General features: G+C 51.1%; 1 protein-coding gene across 2 annotated transcripts in view; it reads right to left on the bottom strand.

The window, feature by feature from the left end:
• NSG2 (neuronal vesicle trafficking associated 2) overlaps positions 1-23,960 on the bottom strand; it is a 47,081-nt gene extending 23,121 nt beyond the window's left edge. The window contains exons 1-3 of one of the 2 annotated variants that reach the window (XM_066341920.1): positions 23,801-23,960; positions 22,746-22,898; positions 7,757-7,840 (exon numbers count right to left, since the gene is read on the bottom strand). In XM_066341920.1, the coding sequence (XP_066198017.1) occupies positions 7,757-7,840; positions 22,746-22,874 (213 nt within the window). In that variant the 5' untranslated portion in view covers positions 22,875-22,898; positions 23,801-23,960. Of the gene's footprint in view, positions 1-7,756; positions 7,841-22,745; positions 22,934-23,800 lie in introns of both variants that reach the window. The other variant, XM_066341919.1, reaches the window with a different exon arrangement.
• Between the last annotated feature and the right edge of the window lie 408 nt (positions 23,961-24,368).

Raw genomic sequence — 24,368 nt, 5'->3', positions numbered from 1 at the left:
TGGGGGCCAGGCCGAGGCCCTCACACTGCCCGTAGGAAGTAGGGAGCCGTCACAGAGCTCTAATGGTCCGACCTGTTTTTGTTCGTAATGGATGGAAAGGGATGGGATGAAGATAGAGAGTCAAAAGCTGGCGCTGTGGAAAGGGTGAGCGTGGAAGAACTAAGGGACCGGAGCCGGGGCCGGGGCCATGTCAGTGGAGCTGGAGGACCCACTGACACTGGGCCAGGCACGGCTGCCCACTGGAGACCCAACCCAGCTGGGAGCATTCCATCTGGATGACCAGCTCACAAGAAATGAAACTATTGGCCCTGGCTGGTTGGCTCAGTGGTAGAGCGTCGGCCTGGCGTGCAGGAGTCCCGGGTTCGATTCCCGGCCGGGGCACACAGGAGAAGCGCTCATCTGCTTCTCCACCCCTCCCCCTCTCCTTCCTCTCTGTCTCTCTCTTCCCCTCCCGCAGCCAAGGCTCCATTGGAGCAAAGTTGGCCTGGGCACTGAGGATGGCTCTGTGGCCTCTGCCTCAGGCGCTAGAATGGCTCTGGATGCAACAGAGCAACGCCCCAGATGGGCAGAGCATCGCCCCCTGGTGGGCATGCCAGGCGAATCCCGGTTGGGCGCATGCACGAGTCTGTCTGACTGCCTCCCCGTTTCCAGCTTTGGAAAAATGAAAATACAAACAAACAAAAAAAAAAACAACTATCCCGTCAGGACAGGAGGAGGCTCACACTTAGAAGCTACCATGGAAGAGTGGTGATCTATATTATCTCACTCAGTCCTCACACCAGGCCTGTGCTGTAACATCATCCCATGTTACAGACTGGGGAACAGAGCTCAGGGCCACCAGATGACTTGCTGTAGTTCAAACAAACCAGCCCCTCAAACCCAACCCAGGTATTTCCCTCCTCCCACGGGGCCCTTCTCACAGCAGGGTGCTAGGAAACAGGCGCTTGGGGGCGGGGCTGGCAGGGGAGGGAGCATGATTTGTAGGGTTTGCCCATTTCCATGGTATAAATACTGCCACTTTAGTTGGCCACACACTTTCAGCAGTTCAACAACTGATTTGCAAACTTATCATTATTGGCTCTGGGGAGCAGGTGTATATCTAGTCCAGCCCTTCCTTGCAGGAGCCCCCGAGGGAACGAGAATACTCACTAAACTCTCCATGTCTCCTTCTACACTAAACGGATTAACAAGTGACTCTCTTTATTACAGCATTTATTTACCTGTGTTTGAAACCACAAGAATGGGAAGCTGGCAATGACAGCAGCTCGTCACTTGGCTGTCAAGTGGTCACTGAATCACCCAGTCCCTCATCCAAACTCTAAGCATGTTCCTACTGACATAGCACCATACCTGGTTTTGTTAAAAAAAAAAAAAAATATATATATATATATATATATATATATATATTTAAGTGAAGTCACACTTGCTTTTCAATGATCAATAGCCATGTATATTTTTGAAGGTCACTCTGATAGTACGGTTCCATAGGCCAGGAGAAAGAAAGCACCCAGCCATGAGTGCAGGCCAGCATCTTCATTCTGATTTTCAATAAAACCCGAGCGATAATGAACGTCAAATACCATGGCAGCCTTTCTCCGCCGCGTGCTCACGCGCACACGCCTTCCCTGCCGGATAATGACTCTGCTCTACCCCAGCAGGCGGTGTTTTTAATAACTCACCTAAAATGCTCTTCAAAATAAATTTTTTAAAAATAGGAGAGCCATAAAAACCAAGACAGCAGATAATAAAGTAAAATTGCTCATCTCCATTTGCTGCCGTCAGCAAATTATTAGAATCCTAACCCATGGAAGGCAGCCCCTGGGGCATTGATGTAAAATTGATAGATGCAAACGGCAAAGCTAAAAATGGGGGTCTCACCTCCACGGGACAGCGGCGCCAGGAAGGAGACACTGATGAGAGTGTGTCACGGGCAAGGAGCAAAGCTAGGGCCCTGATTTTAAATAAAGGTACTAAAACGAGGCAGCCAGAGCTCTGTGTTTGTTTACCAGCGTGGATTTCTGCGTCGGCCATGGGGGGCTATCCCAAAAGACCTTCACTGTAGACACACTCCGGCACCCACTCTAAGCCAGCCCTGGGCTGGGGACTGGGGACAAGTGATGGGCCAAATGTGACCCTGCCCTCCACGGATCAGAGGCTGGGGGCTGGGGTGGGTGGCTGCAAATGTGGGAGTAGCCATCAGGCCCCATGTGACCTGCAGAGCTCAGAGGGGACACCAACCCCAGCTGAGAGGACCAGGGGAGACAGCCCAGAGAAAGCGGCCCTAGAGGGGACAGTACTGCCGAGAAGGGGGCCAGAACATCCCCGTCTAATCCACACACTTGCGAGCTCCTGGACGGCAAGGATTTTGTCTGGTGCGTCTTTGTTCCTCCCAGCAACAGGCATTCAGCCCAGCCTGGAGCGAACGTCAATGAAGACAAGGAAGAAAGGGAAGCAAAAACGGGAAGGGCGAAGGAAGGTAGCAGGCCACAGCTTGGCAAGGACGCGGCAGGGTGGCCCTGAGGTGTGGCGGAGAAAGTGGGGAATGAAGGCACAGAGTCATTGATTCTTGTCTTCTTTGGACAAGTCCTGGTTCAGTGCCTCTGGGAGTCACTTCCTTTCTGTAAGCCTCAGTTTCCTCATCTGTAAAATGGGGATAGTAACAAGATTACCAAGTCCACAAGGTTGTTGTTAGGCTGAAAAGTGGATGTAAAAACATTTTGAACAGATACTAGGATTACTCGTGTTATAGTAGCTGATATGTTGAGAAATAGACTACCGAAAAATAGTGCCTAGTACCCAGTAGGCAAGGAAATGGTTCTAGTGTTCACTATTGAGAGCCAGAGGCCGCCCATGAATTCTGACATTGAACTGGCTACCCTTCGAACAATTCCTCCAGGTTTCCCGAGCCACAGTCCCAGGGAAAAGCCAGGGAAGGGAGGCCCAGGTCTGCCTCAACCAACAGACAAAATCTGGCTAATTAGGCAGAAAGCTAAGAACCCAGGAGAAAAAAACGGATCTGAACAGGAAGGAAATAAAATGACCAGACTAACATGCACCAAAGACTCAGACTACTTATGTCAAGACTGTGTCCTGGTTTATTGATGAGGAATCGGGAGCTCAGAGAAGTGAAGGAACCTTTCCAAGATTATGAAGCAAGAGGACATAATCTGAGTTGCCCATGTGTGTCTAGTCCCAAAGCCCAGGAGTTCTCCAGAATACCCCTCATCATCTTAACACTTGGTCTCCAAATGCAACACTCAGCTCCTTGTCACACCAGCCTGGGGACAACAGGTCTGAGAGCATGGCCAGATGCATCAGCACCCTCCATGCCACCAGCCCCTTCCAAGTTCCAACCCGTTCTCTGTAACACCAGCAATTGCCATAGCATCAGCCCCGCTCACAGCATCAGCCCCGCCCACAGCATCGGCCCCGCTCACAGCATCGGCCCCTCCCATAGCATCGGCCTGCTCACAGCATCAGCCCCGCCCACAGCATCGGCCCCACCCACAGCATCGGCCCCGCCCACAGCATTAGCCCCTCCCGCAGCACCAGCCCCTCCTATAGTATCATCCCCTTCCATAGCACCAGCCCCTTCCACAGCACCCTCCATAGCAAAATCAGCTTTAGAAGAACCCAACTCCAAGGAATAATAAAGGGGCTTCCGTCTGCATGCCCTTCTCTTCTCAGATAGGCCTGATGAACAGTCTTTCATGTCTGTGACCCTTTGCAATGACTACAAGAGCCCTCTTGGTTTTAGAAAAGACAAAATTTCCAGATCCTTCTTTCAGGCAGTCTTCCTCAGTTCATCTCTCCCTGCCCTGTTCTCTCCTCTCATTCTCTCTCCCAGCATGATTGCTATGAGCTGCTCTCTCTGGGTCAGTTTTGAAATGCGAAGTCATAAGGCGTTCCACCTCTGCGAAGGTATTGAAATGAGGGACGGCTACATCTTCGCCGTCCCCATGGTTACCTCTGCGCTGAGCAGTACGCTGGAGGGGCAGCCAGCCGGTTCACCAGCACCAGGCTCTCTGACACTGACGGAATATCTGACCTCCAGCCCTGGATCTCTAGCCTCAGTCCCCACCCCGAGTCCAGACCAGGTACCTCCAAGGGTGGTCGGACCACCATCCACCCCCGCACTCCCCCACCACCCACCCCGGCGCTCCCCGGGCACCTCACACTCAGTGCGCCTCCCCCAGCCTCCCATGTCAGTGGGGGGCATCCCTCTGGCCCCGTCAGCCAAGCCAAACATTGAGGAGCCCCCTCCCACCCTCCAGCTACCTCCTTCTCCAGCCAGGAACAAATCCTATGAGTCCCACTCCATAACCACTCTCCTGGACCCTAAGCTCCGCCACAGCTGGCCGCTGGGACCTCAGACCGCTCTCATTGCCACTACAGCCTCCTCCGTAACCCCTCACCTCTCTCTCCCCTCCCCCAGCAGGTGCCTCCTCCGCGGGGTCCAGAGGGGGCTCTCCTTAGGAAAGCAGACAGCCCGCAATGAGTGCTGACAGCTTCACATAAGCAAAGGGCAGGGCCCTCCTCCCACACCTGACAAAGGGCCGCCCCCATACCCAGTGCTCTTCCTTCCCGATCCCCAGAACTAATTGAGTCAAGCCGCGTGGGGGCTTCTGCAGGCCCTGGACCCCGGACCCCGCGACCAGACGGCTCCTTTTCTCTTAGTTGACTCACTTCCCTCCTAACCAGTAGTTACCAACTCCAGGCCGCGTGGAGAACCAAGGCCTGGGCAGTCCCGGCTCTCAGGTGATGTCACCGTCACCGCTCTGAGCCACAGCTCCCCTTTAAGAAATGGGGGATTATACCCATTTCTCAGAGGCGCATGGGCACTAAATATGATACAATAGCCACCTCACCAAAAGTTACCAAAAGAGAAAACAAAACCAGGGCCCAGCTCCACCTCTGGTGACCCAGCGCAGGGACAATTTGATCCATGTCTTTCCACAGCCTTTTTCCTCTCTATACTTGTGGTTTTCCGTAGTTCCGATCTTAGAAGACATACATTTGTAACCTCTGCTTTTTTCACACAAACTTCTGTGTGAAGTATTTGTCCAAATTATTTCATGTCTTCATAACCATCATATTAAATGACTGCTTTAATTTATTAGGAATGATTTCATCAAAAACTTGTAATACTCTACTTGGTAACAAGCACAGCTTTTAAAACTAACTAACTTTTTTTTTATTATTGAAACAGCACATGTTTATATAAAATTGAGAAAGCACAGGAAAGTAAAAAGAAGAAGAAAATATCTCATAAACTCATAATCCTTGGGAAAAAAAACAAAACGATTTTTAGAAAACTGTTAAAATAGTCCGTCCTATGGATGTGGTCCTAGTTACGGAATCACGAGAGAGTGGTTGATAATCTAGAATTGTTTGGTTTTATAAATAACACTGCAGTAAACATTGTGAAGCATGAATCTGGGCATATTTCTGAAGACCTCTGCTGCCACAGGGACAGACAGGTCAGCTTTACCTCCTGGCCTGGTGCGCGTGTACGGAACACCAGCATACCCCACACACACCACCACCACCACACACACACCACCACACACACACACACACACACACATACACACACCGCTACCTGCTGGTTCTCGCGTGTACCTGCGGGCACTTGAGACCAAGTCCACATTTACTGGGCCCATGCTGCGTGCCAGACGCTGAAGGGACGGCTGAAAGAAGAGCTATCCCTGTTCTCAGAGTGGTCAGCATCCAGGGAAGTCCCACACTCGGGGGAGACGCCACGTTCCCTCCCGGGCTCCCACCCAGCTGCTGGGACACAGATTTAGCACACGGAAAAAGACAGGAACAGAAACAGACCAGTATATTTATCCACACCCACACGCCGTTTCCCAGATAACCAACCAGGCGCTGTTTTCACTTGCAAAGCCCCCAGTCACAGTTGACACTAAACAGTCACCAATAGCTGTGCACTTATCACGCCCGGAGTCAAGTGCTTTGCCTGTTTTCTCTTCGTCATCCTCACAGCAATCCTCCTACGACAGTATCTCTGTTTGACAAACAGATGCCCTACGTGTCACCACGTGGCTGGTATAAGGTGGAAACGGCTCAAACCCAGCCAGACTGCTCCAATGTCCGTCCACGGGACCCACTGTTCTGCTGCCTCCATCGGCTCTGCCTCCTGAATATCTTTTGGGTGCGCCCACGTCTCTCTATCTGCTCAGCATCCTTGTCTGAGCCACTGCTGATTTTTACTTGGATGACTGCAGTAGCCTAACAGTCTCCACATTCCCTTTTGCCCACCACAGTCCACCAGCCACATAGAAGCCAGTGCCTTCAGTCAAAACCCAAATTCAGGCCCTGGTTGGTTGGCTCAGTGGTAGAGCGTCGGCCTGGCGTGCAGGAGTCCTGGGTTCGATTCCCAGCCAAGGCACACAGGAGAGGCGCCCATCTGCTTCTCCACCCCTCCCCCTCTCCTTCCTCTCTGTCTCTCTCTTCCCCTCCCGCAGCCGAGGCTCCATTGGAGCAAAGATGGCCCGGGCGCTGGGGATGGCTCTGTGGCCTCTGCCCCAGGCGCTAGAATGGCTCTGGATGCAACAGAGCGTCGCCCCAGAGGGGCAGAGCATTGCCCCCTGGTGGGCATGCCGGGTGGATCCCGGTCGGGCGCATGCGGGAGTCTGTCTGACTGCCTCCCCGTTTCCAGCTGCGGAAAAATGAAAAACCAAAAAAAAACCAAAAAACAAATTCAATCATGTCTCTCCCCTTTTAAAAGTCTTTCAGATGCTTCTAGCACAAAACCCAAACTCCTCCATACAGGGTCCTGGGCCTGGAATTGTCTGTCCTCTGCCCACTCCTCCTGTCGCTCTCTACCTGCTCCCCCAGCCCCTCCTGGAGCCCAGCCTCACTGTCCCCATTCTTATTCAGTGCTGGGGCCAGACTCTCTCCAGCTGCAGGGCCTTTGCACAAGCCGTGGTCTCCTCAGCCACCTAAAGTCCTAAGTGACTTCCCCAGGGTATTTCCCTGAGCTTCCATGCTCAGAGAGCATGCTTCATGGTTCCTTCACACAACTTGTCCCAGTGACATGTATTTATCAGTTTTCCTAATGACCCCTCCACCAAGAAATAGAAAGGCAACCATTTGGTTTTTCCACTGAGAAGTCAGCTTTTCTTTCTTTCCCTTTGTCTTTTTTGGGTTTGTTTGGGCTTTTTATAAAAGATTTTATTGATTGATTTTACAGAGAGGGGGTGGGACAAGAAGCAGTTGCTTCATTCTAGCTGCCCATTGGTTGCTTTGGATGTGCCTTGATGGGGCAAGCCCAGCGTTTCAAACCAGCGACCTCAGCGTCCCAGGTCGGCGCTCGATCCACTGCGCCACCACGGGCCGTGGTCAAAATACCATTATTGTGTTTTGTTGTAACCATCTACTGACTAAAATATGAGCTTCTTTATACATTTTCATCATGTGTCCTGGAGAGTAGGATGAAAAGGCAGAGGGATGGGGACAGAAGGATAAAAGGAGAAATGAGATACGTTTAGCGATGATCAAATTGTCCAAACATTCCATAGCAGAAGAGAGCATAAGGTGTCCTCAAGAGGCAGAGCCTCTGCTATTTGATTAGATTCAGTGACCCAGACAGTGTGGCCCCAAGAAATCATCCAGAAATAGCCTATGTTGTTCTCCAGCGCTCCAGCGGGACCTGTTCTGCTCGTGCGGGGTGTCTGAGCCGGCTGAGGCCAGCCTTACCTTCATCTTTCTGTTACACCATCAAGACACTGACCGTAAATTCGGCGATTTTCGGCACCCGGAACTTCCCTTTGTTCTTCTGTTCCGGCTGATACTCCGTTCTTGTCTTCACGATCACCTGAAATGTTTTTAACCAGTGTTTAGCACGCGTGGAGACTTGAAACACTTTCCTTCCCGTTTATTTTATCAACTGGGATTAATTATTCATTGCATAAAGATCAGAAAATAAAGAACCACCCTCTCAAGCACATACAAGAAAATAGAAAATTCAAGTTACCCCTAACACTTCCCCATTCCAACAGAGACAACCCCAGGTGACAATCTGGGCCACACCTTTCCAGGTGTTTTTAAATGTATAGATATGCAGATATTATATATACTAGCTATTTATGCAAACATATATATCCTTTTCATGATGGATTTATACTTTATGAATTATAACCTGCTTTTATCACACAACATTATACTAAGATTTTTTCCACATAGACCAATATGTGCTCGCATTTTGCCTTTTGACATAGCATAATATTCAGCGTATGCATATATTACAATTGATCTAATTAATCTCTACTGTTGAACAGTTAGGTTGCTTCCATAGTTTGGGTCATACAAACAATCGTGATGAACACATTTGCACATGTGCTTAATTCCAATTTGATTTAGGGACTTTCGCAAAGAAAAACATAAAGACCTATTGAATCTACGTTATTTCTAAAGCCTGAACATTTTGCAAAGGTGGTTCATGTCCAGACACGTTGTCAGTCTGCCAGGACATTTATGGAGCCCCATCCCACTGCGTGGACAGAGTGGCAGGAGAGGGCACCCTGGCAGATAACCCGTGACTACTGCTGAGGGCCGCCGTGTGATGGGGAACGCGGAAACTGTCTGAGCCTCGGAGCCTCACCTGCAAAATATGGACGATAATCACCACCCTCATTTAAGAAGTCAGTGTGCCCGGTGAGCCACAAGCCTTGGGGCCGTGGTGCCTGGGCCTTTTATGGTAGGCAGCCCGCTAGATGGCCCTTCGGGTTCCCGCCCCCACCCGGTGTGCACGTCTGTAGAATATCTCCCTGAAAGTGTGGGCGGGGCCACGGGTGGGATAGTCACTCCTATAATTCCGTTCTGCCTGCCGTATACAACCCCACCCCGGCAGCCCGGAGAAGAGGTTCTCCTGCTGGTCTTGAGGAAGGAAGCCGACATGTTGGGAGATGGACATGCACCAAGTACCTGAGGGTGGCCTCTGGAAGCTGGAAGTGACCTCAGCCAACATCGGGTCACTCAGAAAAATGGGGACTTTAATCCCACACCCACACGTAACTGAATTCTGCCAACAACCTGAATGGGTTGGGAGGGGACGCCAAGCCCAGCAGACACCCTGGTTTCAGGCCCGTGAGACCCCGACCCCAGAACCCAGCGGCTGTGCCTGGACCTCTGACCTACAAAAACTCTGAGGTAACATACTCGTATTGCTTCAGGCCATTTAATTCCTGGTCATTTGTTCCACAGTGATGGAATATTAACACAGCTTCCAACATTGCCAAGCCCATCCCAATGGTCGCGTGGCTTGACACCTTCCTCCCTAGATCCTCAGCCAGTGCACTGGTCTGCAGCATCTACACATCACACGTCAAACATTACAAAGCATCTGCTTCCTAACCCTCCCCCCCCCCACCTCTCTCATTTTATAAACGTCTTTCCCAGAGCTTTTCAAAAAGCTCAAAACCATGTTCGTCATTCCACTGAAATTTAAAAGACCCTATGCTGTAGCTGACATGTTGAGACGGGAAACAGAACTAAAAATGTATCGCTGTTGGCACTAGACAATGAATAATCATTACTGGCAATATCATTTCAATTGTCATAATAAACATTTTGTGGTTGCTTCTCTAGCATCCATTTCTGCTTTCAATCAAAAGCTCCTCCCATATTCTTTTTGGGAGCTCAGACCTGCCTCATGGTCTGGTAGCTTTGTGGTTGGTTGGGATTGATCCTTCTCTTGATGATGGGGATGGTCCCGAATTAGGTTAAGCCAATCAGAGCATACCATCCTACTGACCCCCAAATTTGATTGGCTCAGAGGTGGGCATGTTACCTAGTTAGAACCAATGAGATATGAGGCAGTGTTGACTCGGGACTTGGCAATAAAAGCCTCCTTGCTCTTTCATGGGTGCTCCCACAAATGGGTGTGCTTTTCCTCTGAATGTTGTGGTGAGGGCTTGAGTCTGGAACCGAACTGCTGAAGCAATCATTGGCACCCCGAGGAGCCAGGATGAGGAAAAAGGCAGCCCACAAAGAAAGGCAGAGCCAAGAGGAACTGAGACGGGCCCCAAGGACACCTATCCTCTGAATCACACCTTGTCTGACGCCAGACTGCAGTCCCGGGGGGCAAATATGGACTGTTTGGGCTTTGACCCAATCTGGGTTGAGTTTTCTGTTACTGGAGGTGAAAAGCTTTCTATCTGATACAATGTGCTCCAAGAAAAATGAACCAAAAAGCTATTGTACGACAGCCACATACTAAATAAGCGTAACAAAATCAATAGGTTTTTCTTGGCACCAGCAAATAAAAATCACCTCAAAATATAATGGGTCCACCAAAAGGTACACACAAAAATCTTCACAGCCACTTTCCTCCTAATCGCCCCAAAATGAGAACAACCGAGCTGTCCATGAACTGAAGAATAGATAAACTGGGGATTATTCTTAACCGCCGCCTAGCAATACTACACACACGGGTGAGCCTCAGACATTGCACCGAACAAAAGAAATCCCACTCAAAAAGTTTTTCTTGTATACTGTATGATTTCACTTCTATCCAGTTCAATATGTGTATATATATATAATTTATATCATTGTTTATATAAATTTATATGTGTATAATATATAAATAATCTGTGATATTTATAGTCTATGTAGTATTTCTTTTTAAAGTATTCCATTTGACATTTGCTGTCATGGCGTGGGAGGTGCAGGGTTAGGCACAGTTGGGGTCAGAGCCCTCCAAATCCACATCCTGCTTGGACCTCCACCCCAGTGAGATGTCACTCACGCCCTGAGTGACTGTCTAATGAAAACAGATCTTTTGCCTTCAGAGCCTCATTCCTCAAACTACCAAGTTCAAACACAGGTAGGCCAAGGGACAGGTGGGGTACCTGACCTTGTGTCAGTCCTCCCTCAGTGGTCTGCTCCTCTCTGCCGCCCAGCCACATCTTCTCCAAAGCCGCCCAGTTTGCGACTTCACGTTTTACCTCCACCCCTATGGAAGTGTTATCTTGATAGAACCCCATCTCCCTACTAATAGCAGGCCTTTGTCCACTGGCCTGGAACAAGCGACGGTCCTCTGGCCTCATAGCCTCCGACCTCTCAGCCGTCCTGGACGGCTTGTCCGTGTGTCGCTCCCTGAAACGTCCCCCTCCCTGGGCTCCACGGCAGTCTCTCCCTTGGTTCTCTGCCGGCTCACTGACCGGCCCGCCTTCTGCTTGGCCTTTCAGTGTTGGAATTCCCCAGGGCGGGGTCACAGGCACTCCTCCCTCCCCGAGAAGCCCCTCTCCCCCTGAGTGCTTGCATTCCCGTCACCTCCAAGTCCACCAGTGTCCCCATAACTCACAGCTTTACGTCTCCAGTGCAGACCCCACCTGGCCTCAGAGCACCCTGCTGGAGCTCTGCTCTTGGGTCGGCGCACCTAAACCGACCATTTCCATGGCAAAGCTCCTGGCTTCGCTGACCCACCTGCACCTCGACATTTTCTTCTCCATGTAAAACCCCAGCTCAGGAAACCAGCACCATCCACACCCTCATTTATGTCCAGTCATAGCCAGAAATCTCCCATGACCGTCCCTTTCCCTTTCCTTCATTCCCCAATCCATCCCATCACCAGCTCCTGCTTCCTCGAAATTTCTCTTGGCTCGACCACTCGTCCAGTTCCAGCTGTGCCCCGCCCCAGCCCAGGCCACCACGCACTCTGCAGGAACGTTCGCTCTGGCCAGCTTCCTTGTTTCCATCCTTGCCTCCCCCAAACCGAGGAAAAAGAGCCTCTCAAGACCGAGCAGGCAGCGCAAACCATCCAACACCCAGGAGACACCCAGAAGCTGCAAAGAGGTGGTTTGTTTTTTTGTTTGTTTGTTTGTTTGTTTTTTCCTTTTTTCTGAAGCTAGAAACAGGGAGAGACAGTCAGACAGACTCCCGCATGCGCCCGACCGGGATCCACCCGGCACGCCCACCAGGGGGCGATACTCTGTCCACCAGGGGGCGACGCTCTGCCCCTCCGGGGCATCGCTCTGCCGCGACCAGAGCCACTCTAGCGCCTGGGGCAGAGGCCAAGGAGCCATCCCCAGTGCCCGGGCCATCTTTGCTCCAATGGAGCCTTGGCTGCGGGAGGGGAAGAGAGAGACAGAGAGGAAGGAGGGGGAATGGGGATGGAGAAGCACATGGGCGCCTCTCCTATGTGCCCTGGCCGGGAATCGAACCCGGGTCCCCCGCACGCCAGGCCGACGCTCTACCGCTGAGCCAACCGGCCAGGGCAAAGAGTGGTTTTGAGTGAGTGGCCTGAGAACAGGGCAGGGGATGTGAGGGGCGGGCAGAGGCTCTGAACCGCAGGCCAAGCATCTTGGGGATGAACTTGAGGGCCGTGGGGAGCTGAGGGAGGGTTGTAAAGCAGAGAGGGGCTTTCCAGATGCGCACCACGGACAGAAGAGGATCCTCTGCTGCAGGGGGGGCCTCCCTGGGGAGATGGCAAAGCGGGAGGACCCAGCCCCACTGGAATCCACCAGCCAGCAGGCCTGTCCTGGGGCTTGGTGTTCGTTCTCATGGAAGGGGGCCAGAAACATATCCCTTCTATTATAGTAAAGGAGCTACAGTAACAGTCCCTTTTCTTAGTGCTATGAAGGAGAAAGCATAAGAAATGTTAGCCAATCGTTATTAATTGGACCTTGGAGGAATCAGCTTGCATAAGCAAAGAAAGGGAAGAGAGGAAATAAATTTGCAAAGAAAGGCTCTATTCTAAGCGGTTGAAAAAATAAAAAATGGAGCAAAGCAGAGCCCCGAGCTCCTTGAATAATAACAGAAACCGGCGCAGAAGGGGACAGAGGACAGAAAAAAATTCATTCCACTCTCTTTATTATTCTAAGGGGGCTTTTAGAGGTATTCGGAGAAATGAACCTCCAGATTCTTCAAATATCATTGTGGATTTGGGCAAAAAAAAATAAATCCGTTTTCTTTCCATATTTATATAAACAGTTCCCATTGTCCTGTCGGCGGCTGATACGCAGAAGATCATTTAACATAATCGTGCAATGACGGCATTTGTGAAAACGGGATAAATTATTCATCCCCAAAAGGACCCCTCGTCCGCAGGCAAGGCCAGATAATGCGTGCACGTTCCGATGGCGCAAAGCACAGATCATAAAAATTTAAAATACTACTTCCCGGGATTATCAATAATGAAGAGGTCCCCACACGGCGGCGAGGCCCGGGATTGGCAGGAACAATAAATAAAGGCGCAGAAGTGCTCACAGGGAGTAAGGGTATATTTTTATGAGCTGGACTTGCACAGGCCAAAAATAGGTGGAAGCTGCAACCCTGGGTTCCTTCTCGCCGCACACGCGGAGCGGAGTTCAGAGCAGGGCCGAGAATGAACGGCTCGCGGCAGGGCACCGACTGCGTGCCGGGCCACCAGGCTGGGGGGCCCGGTGCAGTCTCCCGACTCACCTTGCAGCATGCCCTCTGATCCTTGTGTCTCTCCTTTACATTCATCATCATTCCTATTTCTCAGACGAGGAAATCTACCCTCCTCACTTGCCTGTGATCGAATGACTGGTAAGTAGTTAAGCTGACATTTCAACTCAAGATGATCCTGCTCCTTTGCTATCAGGGTTTTAAGAAGGGTGCCCGCTCTGTGCCTGGCGCTGCACCCAGTGCTTGACCCCTGTATGGCAGCCAATCCTCTCGGTCACTCTGGGGGAGGAGTGTTTATCCCCATCAACAGAGGGGCAGAAATGAATCTGCAACCTCACACGACCACTAAGAGGCAGAGCCAAGGCTTGGACTTGGGCGTCTGGCTCAGATCCAAGTGCCACCTCCTAGTAAGGCCATCATTCACGTGTCATTACCCCCTCCCTCTGGTCCTGTGGCACCTGGTACACAATGGGGGCGCCGTAAATGCTGCCAAGTGAATGAACCCAGGAATTAATCTTATCTCTAAGGAGACACGCTGCCGTTGGGACCCTTCTGCCGTCAGCCACTCTCACTTCTCACCCCACACTTCATGGCTTTGGGTTTGAGCCTTTCCCTGGACCCTTGAAGCTCAATGTTGGGTGGAGGACACAGAGTACGATGCCAGTGCTCAAAGGACACTAGTGGAGGTGTTGTCCAATCCCGTCAATTCACAGATGGGAAAGTGGGAGCCCAGAGAGGGAAAGGGATTTGCTACAAGGTCACACAGCAAAACTATGTCAGAAGCAGGCATGTAGCGCGGACCTGCTGGTTCCCAGTCCAGGGCACTCTCTGTGGGATCAAGTCTGTTTCCCTTGCTGGGCCTTTGCTTTCTAGAGGCAGAATGGAAAGCTGTCCAGCATGGCCTCAAGCAGCCCAGTTAGCCCAGTAAGTCTGCGACTCTCCAACTCTGAGGCAGTGTGCAGTGTGTGGCACAAACTGAGGGTGTCTCCATGGGCCCTCCTTAGGGGCTTCAGGCTCCTGCTCTGAGCAGAGGCTTGCTCCCGGGGCTGGAATCGTGTCCACAACTCCACCACCGGGCCCGCCATCGACTGTCCAGAGGCTCAGCCCACTTCACTGCTCACGCTCCTTGAAGCCCGGACCCGCCCCTGCACTCTCCAGGAGCAAAGATCAGCAGACTGGGCTGATGACGATAATAACAACAGCAGCAGCAGCAGCAGCAGCAGGAATAACAACAACCTTGCATGAAGCGTTTACTCCGTGCCAGACACCGTGATAACCATCTGACATGTATTTTCTCATTTCACCCTTTCAACAATCCTCACAGGAAGATACTGTTCCCATTTTAACCATGAGAAATCGGACGGTCAGAGAGGCTAATAAACTTGCCTGGGGTCACACAGCAAGCAGGTGGTGGAGTTAAGGTTCGAATTCAAACAGCACTGCTCAACACAACCCCCCTCCATGCAGAGACACCGCCTCGCTCCACGCGGTCTCTGCATGTGTGTCTACGTGGTCTCTGCATGTGTGAACGCGAGCAAGCTCGCTTAAGCTCTCCTAGACTAATTTACCGTCTGTAAAATCACAGCAATTTTCTTTGGGAAAAAAAAATGTGATACATGCTTATGGTAAAAAGTATTACATATACAGAACAAAATATTTTTAATGGCCCCACCCACCCCCATCCCTACACATCAAACATTTACTGATCTTCTTGTGTGACTTTCCAAAATGGTGTTATAAATTAGTCATAAAACATACGTACACACGTGTTTCCACCAATGGGATCACTCCACACCACACCCTGAAGCTGTTTTAACCAAAAAATGTCTGCTGTGTTAGCACAAGCAAATCTCCCTCGTTCTCAAAACAATCCTTAGTATCCCTCATCTGAGCACCAGAGTTTATTTAAGCCATTCCTTCTCGTGGAACAGTCCAGTTGTTCCCAATTATATGTACTTGCAAAAACGATTCCCATAGCAGAACTTCCTACCAGTTGGAAGCATACCAGTAAAATGGCATATATACTTTAAATTTTATAAACAATGTCAAAACGCCCTTGGAAAAACACCGTACCCAATTACATAACCACCAAGAGTATACAAAGATCTGCTCACTGCTAGTGTTAGCACCACCAGGCCTTCTCACTCTTTTGCAGTCTGATAGGGAGAAAGCTGTACTTGGTTTAAAACGACGTGTTTAAGTTATAAAGAATGTTTAATGGGTCTTATATCTGTTTGTTGAAGTTGCCTATTCAGAGCCTTGCCACAATCCAGGGTGACTTACAATCCATCTTTTAAGAGTCTTTGAAAAAGCAGAACGAGGGGGCTCTGTGAGCATGGCACCTGCAGAGGTAGGCATTTCTGCTGCTCCCTGGGGAAGGGCGGATGCTTCTCTGAACCTGTGTCTCGGGGAGAAAAAGAGCCCCTCTGGTGAAGGCACAGGAGAGGCCAAGGACACGGTACTCAGTACAAGAGCAGCTTCTCCCTTGCCTGACCTCCCAGGTGCACGCCCCTCGAGCCCCACCCGGAAACCCCATCTTTCTCAGCACGGTTTGCTTCTACAGCCGGCTTCCCAAAATGTCAACTCGAAGAGATATACTCTTGATGTCCAGTCAAGGGAAGGCAACTATGTCACTGAGCGCTCTCTGGGTGCCTTGAGACCATTTTCACACTTTTCCTCCGTAGTAATTGCATTAGATAGGTCTGATCACATTAGAGTTGGGAAAAGCCAAAGCTCAGAGATGCTAAGCAACTTGCCTAAAGCCACACAGCAAGTAAATAGCTTAGCTGGGATTTGAACCCAGATCTCTAGGACTACAAAGCGCATAGGGTATACCGTGCAAAATATGAAGTGTGCCAAGCATCAGTAATCGATCTGCAAATGTCTGCGTTCCTCTCCTCCCACAGGAGGTGGGCCAGGATGTGTAAAGACTTAGTAATCAGTAGGAAGGAAAGGAACATTTGCCTAGAGCCTGCCAGTTGGCTTGCCAAATGCACGATTCACCTGGGACTTTGCCAAGGCGGCGCTGTGCCTGTCTGGGGCTTGCTCTCTGCCAACCCGCCATCCGTTCGCTCCCAGCACACCTGCGTGCAGACCTTGGCAGCAATGTTTTCCTGGGGTGTGTCCTAGGACAGCGTTCACCCCTGAGTCTGTTTCTGCATCTGCACAATGGGGGAACGGTAGTGACCTCAAGGAGGGTCTGTGGGAACACCTGGGTTATTGGGGTCACTTAGATAAGCCAAAGGCTATGAGGCTCCAAAAGCACATCCTGAAATTTGATGTTCCAGCCTCTCAGGAGCTTGCTCCGTGGCCTGGAGGAGCAAGGGCGTTTTGACATTGTTTATAAAAATTTAAAGTATATATGCCATTTTACTGGTATGCTTCCAACTGGTAGGAAGTTCTGCTATGGGCATCGTTTTGCAAGTACATATAATTGGACCATTCCACGAGAAGGAATGGCTTAAATAACCCAACTGCGCAGACGCTAGTCTGTCCCCTCACCTGTCAGACGGAGGAATTATGCCCCGCTTCACTCTAGGCCAGGGGCAGCGGCTCGCTCAGCCAGAATTCCCCGCTGCCCGCTGCAGGCCAGGATACAGACCAGGGAGAGCCGGGGCCCTCAGACCCAGTGGGCAAACCCCAGAGCCAACCCGGGACCGAGTCTACACAAACCCGCCCCCCACCCCGCCCCCACTACGCCGGCGCCCACCACCGTCTTCCCCTCACGAACATGGCGGTGGCCCCTGGCCGACCCCTTCCTTCCACTCTCTTCTCCCACCGTTCCCGGTGGGGGAGCTGCAGGAAACCCATCACCTCTGTTTGGGGAAAATGAGTCAGTGCTTCAAGGAGGGTGGGTGGGAAGGGCAGAGGAGAGGAGACCAGGAGACCAAGCCTGAGTCCCCTGTCCCAGGGTGGCCCACGGCAGCCACAGAAATCTTCTTCAAGTAGAAGTCTGGCCCTGCTACTCTCCTGCTTTGAATCCCTTCAAAACACTCCACTGGGCCCCACAGGGGCTGGGCCCACCTCCCCTCAGCTCCCAGTTCTCTCCCTGCACCCAGCATGCCCGGCCAGCGGCCTCCGGCTGTCCCTCCAGCTTCCTCAATGCCTGTCTGCATGCTGGGGCCTCTGCCCCCCATCCCTCCCCAGCCCGTCCTCCAGGTCTCCGCCAGGGCTCCTTCCCGGACCACCTTCCCATTGTAATTAGGCCCCCTGAAGTCTTATCCTTTCTTACATGACAGTGCTTTACTCTCTCTTTTACAGCACTTCCTTCAACATGCATCTCTGTGCATCTAGGTGTGTGATGGCTTGTTTGAAGTCCCTTTCCCGCATTGGACAGGAAGCTTCCTGAAGCCATGACTTTTCATGGCTATATACATACAGCCCGGCACATGCCTGGCACAAAGGAGGTGCCCCACTAGATGTGCTGGATGAATGAGTAAGCAAATGAGTGCCCGTCGGTGTGATGAGTAGAACCACAGCTATGAATGGATGAGTGAGAGGTGAGTGCCTGACCATGATGAGTAGAACCACAGCTATGAATGGATGAGTGAGAGGTGAGTGCCTGACCATGAGGAGTAGAACCACAGCTATGAATGGATGAGTGAGAGGTGAGTGCCTGACCATGATGAGTAGAACCACAGCTATGAATGGATGAGTGAGAGGTGAGTGCCTGACCATGATGAGTAGAAGCACAGCTATGAATGGATGAGTGAGAGGTGAGTGCCTGACCATGAGGAGTAGAACCACAGCTATGAATGGATGAGTGAGAGGTGAGTGCCTGACCAGGATGAGTAGAACCACAGCTATGAATGGATGAGTGAGAGGTGAGTGCCTGACCATGATGAGTAGAAGCACAGCTATGAATGGATGAGTGAGAGGTGAGTGCCTGATCGTGATGAGTAGAAGCACAGCTATGAATGGATGAGTGAGAGGTGAGTGCCTGATCGTGATGAGTAGAAGCACAGCTATGAATGGATGAGTGAGAGGTGAGTGCCTGACCGTGATGAGTAGAAGCACAGCTATGAATGGATGAGTGAGAGGTGAGTGCCTGACCGTGATGAGTAGAAGCACAGCTATGAATGGATGAGTGAGAGGTGAGTGCCTGACCATGATGAGTAGAACCACAGCTATGAATGGATGAGTGAGAGGTGAGTGCCTGACCGTGATGAGTAGAAGCACAGCTATGAATGGATGAGTGAGAGGTGAGTGCCTGACCGTGATGAGTAGAAGCACAGCTATGAATGGATGAGTGAGAGGTGAGTGCCTGACCATGATGAGTAGAACCACAGCTATGATGGTGGACACTCAGGGAGTGTGTCCAGGAGAGCTGTTATCCAAGCTGGTTTAGGGAGGTGAGCATTGGCCTATAGGACAGGTGAAGGGGTGAGAAGGCATTCAGGGCTGACGGGGTGACAGGTGCGAGGAGGAGGCAGCATGAAGCACCCTGGAGAGGGTGGGAAACTCTAGGGCAGGGTTTCTCAACCTGGGCTCTGCTGGCATCGTGGGCAGAATAATTCTGCTTTAGGGGAGCCATCCAGTGCATTGTGGGATACTTAACAGCAGGACCAGAAACCAGTGGGGCAGATGATGAAGGCCCTGGACAGCCAGGGTGAGGATTTGAGGACTGTGCCCTGTGGGGGTGGCGGCAAAGGGTTTCCGTGGGAGAAGGACCTGGCCACAACTCGGGGGGCAGTCACTCAGGCGCAGTGTGGAGGGCTGGCTGGCGTGACAGAGAGAAGAGGGGGAGACCCCTGAGAGGCCAGTGACCTCCTGCTCTGAGGCGGGCACCAATCCCCTCGCACGGGGTGGGGCGCACTGGGGGCTGTGTTCTCCCTGGGGACTTGTCCCCACACATCACCTGCAGGTCCAGGAGGCTGGAGGAAGAGGAGTGTGGCCGGGGAAGAGGGGTCTGGAGCCTGAGGAAGCGCTCTCCAGGGGCAGAGCCTTCTCATTATTGAAGGGAGCATGGTGCAGAGGGAGAACTGGGGTGTCAGGTGTGCCGGGTCCCAGCCCCAGCTCCTCCTATGTGTCTCTGAAGCTTGGGCGAGTCGTTCCATTGATCAGAGCTTCAGTTTACCCATCAGTGAAATGGGTTCACCATCACCCACCCCGTAGAGCTGTTGGGAAGACTGGCGGAAACAACGGCAAGCAATGCCCTGCACAGCCGCTCCCAGCTCAGAGCACGGACTCGGGCACACTGTCCTCTCCCGTTCGCGGCCACAAGGTTTTCCGCTGAAATTCATGTTCCCCACCAAAGAGTACTCGGTGAACAAATCTAAAGCGGCTGCCAGCATTACTGACCAAGCTCACTCTGTATCTTACATTTCCAGAAAGAAAAACTGTGACTGGACCTTGGGGTCCCATAGACGTCTTTCTGATGACCATTTTAGCTTCAGACACTCACCATCTGACTGGAACCCAATCAGAGAGCCGATAACCGTGTCAGGACTCACCTTGCCTTCCCTGTGCCCTGGATGGGTGAGCCCCCAGGTTGTCCTTCCCACCTTACACACAACGAGGGAGGCCGGGGCAGTTGAAGAAATCCGCGTCGCGCCATTGGCCAGGGTAGGGCTAGCACGAGGGCGAGCGGAGCGTGTGACGATAACTAAGCACTTGAAGGATGCATTCGGCGTCTGGAGTGGAATTCACTTTGAACACATCCGTTCTAATGTCAAGGGGAAAGCTTGTTTGCTCTCTACTACAGAGGGTAACATCTAAGTACCAGCACTGACAACCACTCACTCGAGTTCCCACTCGGAGAAGAGCAGGCAGAGGTCTCGGGGAGGAGAGCAACACATGCACGGCAGTGGCGCTGGGAGTGAGCAGCTGAGCCCCAGCTCAAGCCCAGTGTGTGGACGCTCCGGCCAGCTGGCTCCCTGTCCCGGCAAGGTGGGAGCTTCTGGGGCACTGCCTGTGTGCTAGGTTCTCCAGACCTTACCAGGGTGCTCACCAACTATGTGCTTTAGAAAATTACTTGACCACTCAAGCACCTGCGTGTCATCTTTAAAATCTGGATTAAAGTAGCAACTTCCTTATAGGGTTCTTCTAACTATTAAAAAGTGAAAGAAATTGTGTGTGTGTGTGTGTGTGTGTGTGTGTGTGTGTGTGTGTGTCTACATGTGGCTTAGAACAGCATCTAGCATTTAGGAAGCCCTTGAAAATGGATGGTCATGACTATTCCCTTATAGTTAGTTTTGTGCCAGACACTTTACATATGAGGCTACTTCTAACTGTGTCCTGACCATGTGAGGTAGGTATGATCATCCCCACTTTACACAGGAGAAAACCGAGGTCCATGTGGTAGGAAGACTTTGCCATGAACATCAGAAAGAGTCTGTGATGCGCCCCTGTAGGGGTGTGTTCCTTTGAGGATTGGTATCTTTTGGGGTGCATTGGTTTCCCTCTCCATGCATGTCCACAATGTATCCTTCAGGCTTTGGGACAGTTTTTTGGTTCACTGGACTGGGTTTTCATGTCCTCTCTCAAGGCGAGAAGGAAGCCCTTCGAGGCAGGAGGATGAAGTAAGGGGTGGGGGGAGAAAGGGGGACAGAGGCCATAGTATCTCTGGTGGATTTTCAGGTGTGGGGGGGCCTGGGGGGGGTTGGGGGAGAGGTGACCTCATCACAGTCCCTTTTCCTTGCACACCTCTCAGGGACACACAGATCTCTAAGGCTGTAGATGTTGGCTAAAGAGTAAGGATTTTCCCTGCAGCTCCCAAACCATCGAGAGAATAGCTCCCCTTCGCTCCAGCTTTCATTACATCCGGGCTCAAATTCCAGCATGGCCACTCACTCCCGCGAGCTTGACAACTCACCAATCGTCTCTGCTCCTGCACCTTGCACCGGTAAATGTGCGTGCACAGTCCTGACTCCCACGGGTAATGCGCATCTAGCACAGTGGTTCTCAACTCTGGGCTGCACCCAGGAGCCACCTGGAGAGATTTAATTAACTCTGATGCCCAGGCCTCACCTCCAGAGATTCTCATTCAAGTGTTCTGGGGTGTGGCCTAGATTTCAGGGTTTGCCAAAGCTCCCCAGGTGATCCTAACATGCAGTCAGACACCGAGAACCTCTGTTCTCCCTGCACCAGCTGCCCAGGTAATATCTCCCCTCCGCATTACTTGAGTGTTAAGTGCCGGTTCAAACTGTATTTCTCAAGACCTTCTCAGTTTCCTCGGTTGGCTCAAGGCTTCTTTGTTTCTGCCACCCCCCGTGCACATTCTCATATTGACAACCTCTGCACTTTCAAAACAGATGACTCAACCCGCAGCCAATCAGCCAGCCCCTTTATCCAGCTCTGGCTCCTCTTCTGTTCACTGGATAGAGCCAATTGGTTAAGACACACAATGCCCTCCCGGAGATGCCAATGAGAGAATCAAACCGACAGAATGATCCATTGTTTGCTCTTCATCCAGGGAACTCCACAATTTGCCTCCAAATCTATCTCTTACAGTGTGCCAAAGCTCCTGCTATAGAACCCCAGGGGCTCTGGGATGGCTCTCAAACGGTAGTGTTATCTATCTCCCACCTGTGCCATGGGACAGCACCCCCTCCCTCACACACACACCTCTGTGTAAATGCCCACCTCCGTGCCTCTCGGACTACACCCGTGGCGGGAGATGTGCCATAGGTTTCCCGGGCTCTGCACACGCATGCCCTTTGCCTTGAGTGCCTTTCCCTCCTATGATCTACCTGGGAGGCGCGTACTCACCTTTAAAAGCCAAATTGAAATGTCCCCTGCAGCTTACTTCACCTGTTTTCTCAGCGCCCCTCCCCAACAGAATTAATTGTTTCCACCCCTGGGCTCTGCCAGCCTTTACAACGCTCAGGGAGAGTGTTTACAGCAATGCACGTATTGAGTGGTCTGCCAGGTAGGGATATTGTAATTCATTTTTTTTTCTAACCCACTTCCAGCACAGCACAGGGACGGGGGCCCTAGCAGGTGCTAACTAAATGCTTGCTGGACTGCATCCAATTCCCTGTCCTCAAACCTGTACCAGTCAATTTTTGAAACACCTCCCTGCAATAATCAAGTCGATTTTCTCTTATCACTGTTTAGAGGCTTATTAGTATTCTTCTCCTGTGATAAAACTTAAAAAAAGGAAGATGTGTGAACCCAAACAAAAATTCATATATAATATGAATAAACACTTACCATAGATCTCTGAAACAACACAAGTGATGTCATGTCTGTGGAAGGAATAACTAACTACATTCTACAAGAAAGGGAACATATTTGGCCGATGTTGTGGGAATGAAAGGGTTTGGGAGTGGAACGTCTTGCTGATTTATTTCCTGAGATCCTGAGATGGGGGAGGGCAGGGACTGATGGGGACAAGAGACCTGCGTTACCTTTTCCGGAGCAGGCAGCTGTAAGTGATTAACCTCCAAGGGGGTGATGAGAGGGACGGTCTGGAAGCCATCCTCCACTGAAGGCGGCTTGGTTGCCTTGTCGCCAGGGTTACTGTTCAGCTTCACCATCCTGAGATGCCTTTCTTCCCGGACCTAGGCAAGCAGTGGGATGCTGGTGATAGTGGGAGCTGGGGCAGAGAAAGAGAACAGTGTGGGGGCTTTCAGTGTCAAGATCAGGCGCGATCTTCCAATAGACTTCCTGCAAGATTCCCATGATCCAGTAAAACTTCTTTCATCGTCAAAATATGCCATCGGCTCACAGAGCTCAACAGCCTTCAAATTTGGAAAATTCAAGGAAAATCCCAGACTTACATACACACACACACACACACACACACACACACCACACAAATACACACAAGCCTTAAAAATATATCTATCCAAGACACTAGAGCTAATGTAGGCAGAGAATCTTAGGGAAAGGCTTATTCTTAGTGCATAATTAAAGCCTATTATTCTGGGTCACCCTGCAGTATGGTAAATTTCACCGTACCACCCTGGGCTGCTATTTTGTCACATCGGTTTTTCTTCAGCAGTCTCCCTAAAGCACACCAAATACATTCCCTGTCTCTGTGGGTAGAGTACCCTTTTACATAACATGTGGCTTGTGTAGGAGATACAATTTCCTAAAACAAAAAAACGAACTGGCTTGAACCCAATCTTGTTATTCAACCATGGAATGAATGCCTCCATTTCCTCAATAGCGAGGGCCATTTTTTTTTCTTTTTTTTTTTTTTTTTTGCATCTATGGAAAGTTAGCAAGCCCCGTATTGCAAGATTGCCAACTAAATAAACAAATGACATTTATTGCTCTCCAGCTCCCTTGAAAGACGAATGTTGCCCCCCCCCCCCAAGCCCAGCAGAATTGAACCTCCCTTGTCAATCCGCTGAGGGAACCTTGTCAGAAAAAATGGGGTTGTTGCGGGGTGAAAGGGGTGGTGGAGGGTTGGAGGATACTGAGCAGTGGTTACAGCAAAAAGCAAATGCCTACTTACTGTGCTGCACTCTTGGTGGTCAGAGCGGAGTCAAGCCAATTTGAAGAGGAGGAGGACAGCGGCCAAGTCCTCCCTCCTCAGCCCGGCTCGTGGTGCTGAAAGGACAGCGCCTTGCGTGCGTCTGGATAGGGAGCTTCTGCGAGCGAGAGAGCGAGCGAGCGGGATGAGCTCCTGGCTGCTACCCGCCTGCCTGCTCGCTCGCGCCCCCGCCCACCAGGACGGGCTCTCACACCATCTGTCATCTGGCACCACCTGCTGTTTCTTATGCATGGCCACAACCAGCACGGGACAAAATGGTTTCAAGAAAGTGGGAGGGATTCTGGACACACACACACACACACACACACACACACACACACACACACACACTGTAATACATCATAGAATAAGCAATCTTTGAGCCTTTAGAAAAACTGGGGAAACACTTTTATTGGGAAAAGACACCCCCTCTGAGAATCTCCCAGGACAACATTGGAAAACGTGGAGTGGTTCGCGACCTGCGCTGTGCTTTGACCTGTGAGAAGGGAGAAAGGGGAACTAGCACTTATTATCTCCCACGCAGTGAGTG

Source organism: Saccopteryx leptura, chromosome 6, assembly GCF_036850995.1.
Source record: "Saccopteryx leptura isolate mSacLep1 chromosome 6, mSacLep1_pri_phased_curated, whole genome shotgun sequence".
Classification (NCBI taxonomy): Eukaryota; Metazoa; Chordata; class Mammalia; order Chiroptera; family Emballonuridae; genus Saccopteryx; species Saccopteryx leptura.
Note: the sequence above shows the minus strand (reverse complement) of the source record. Positions and strands in the feature narration are given on the sequence as shown.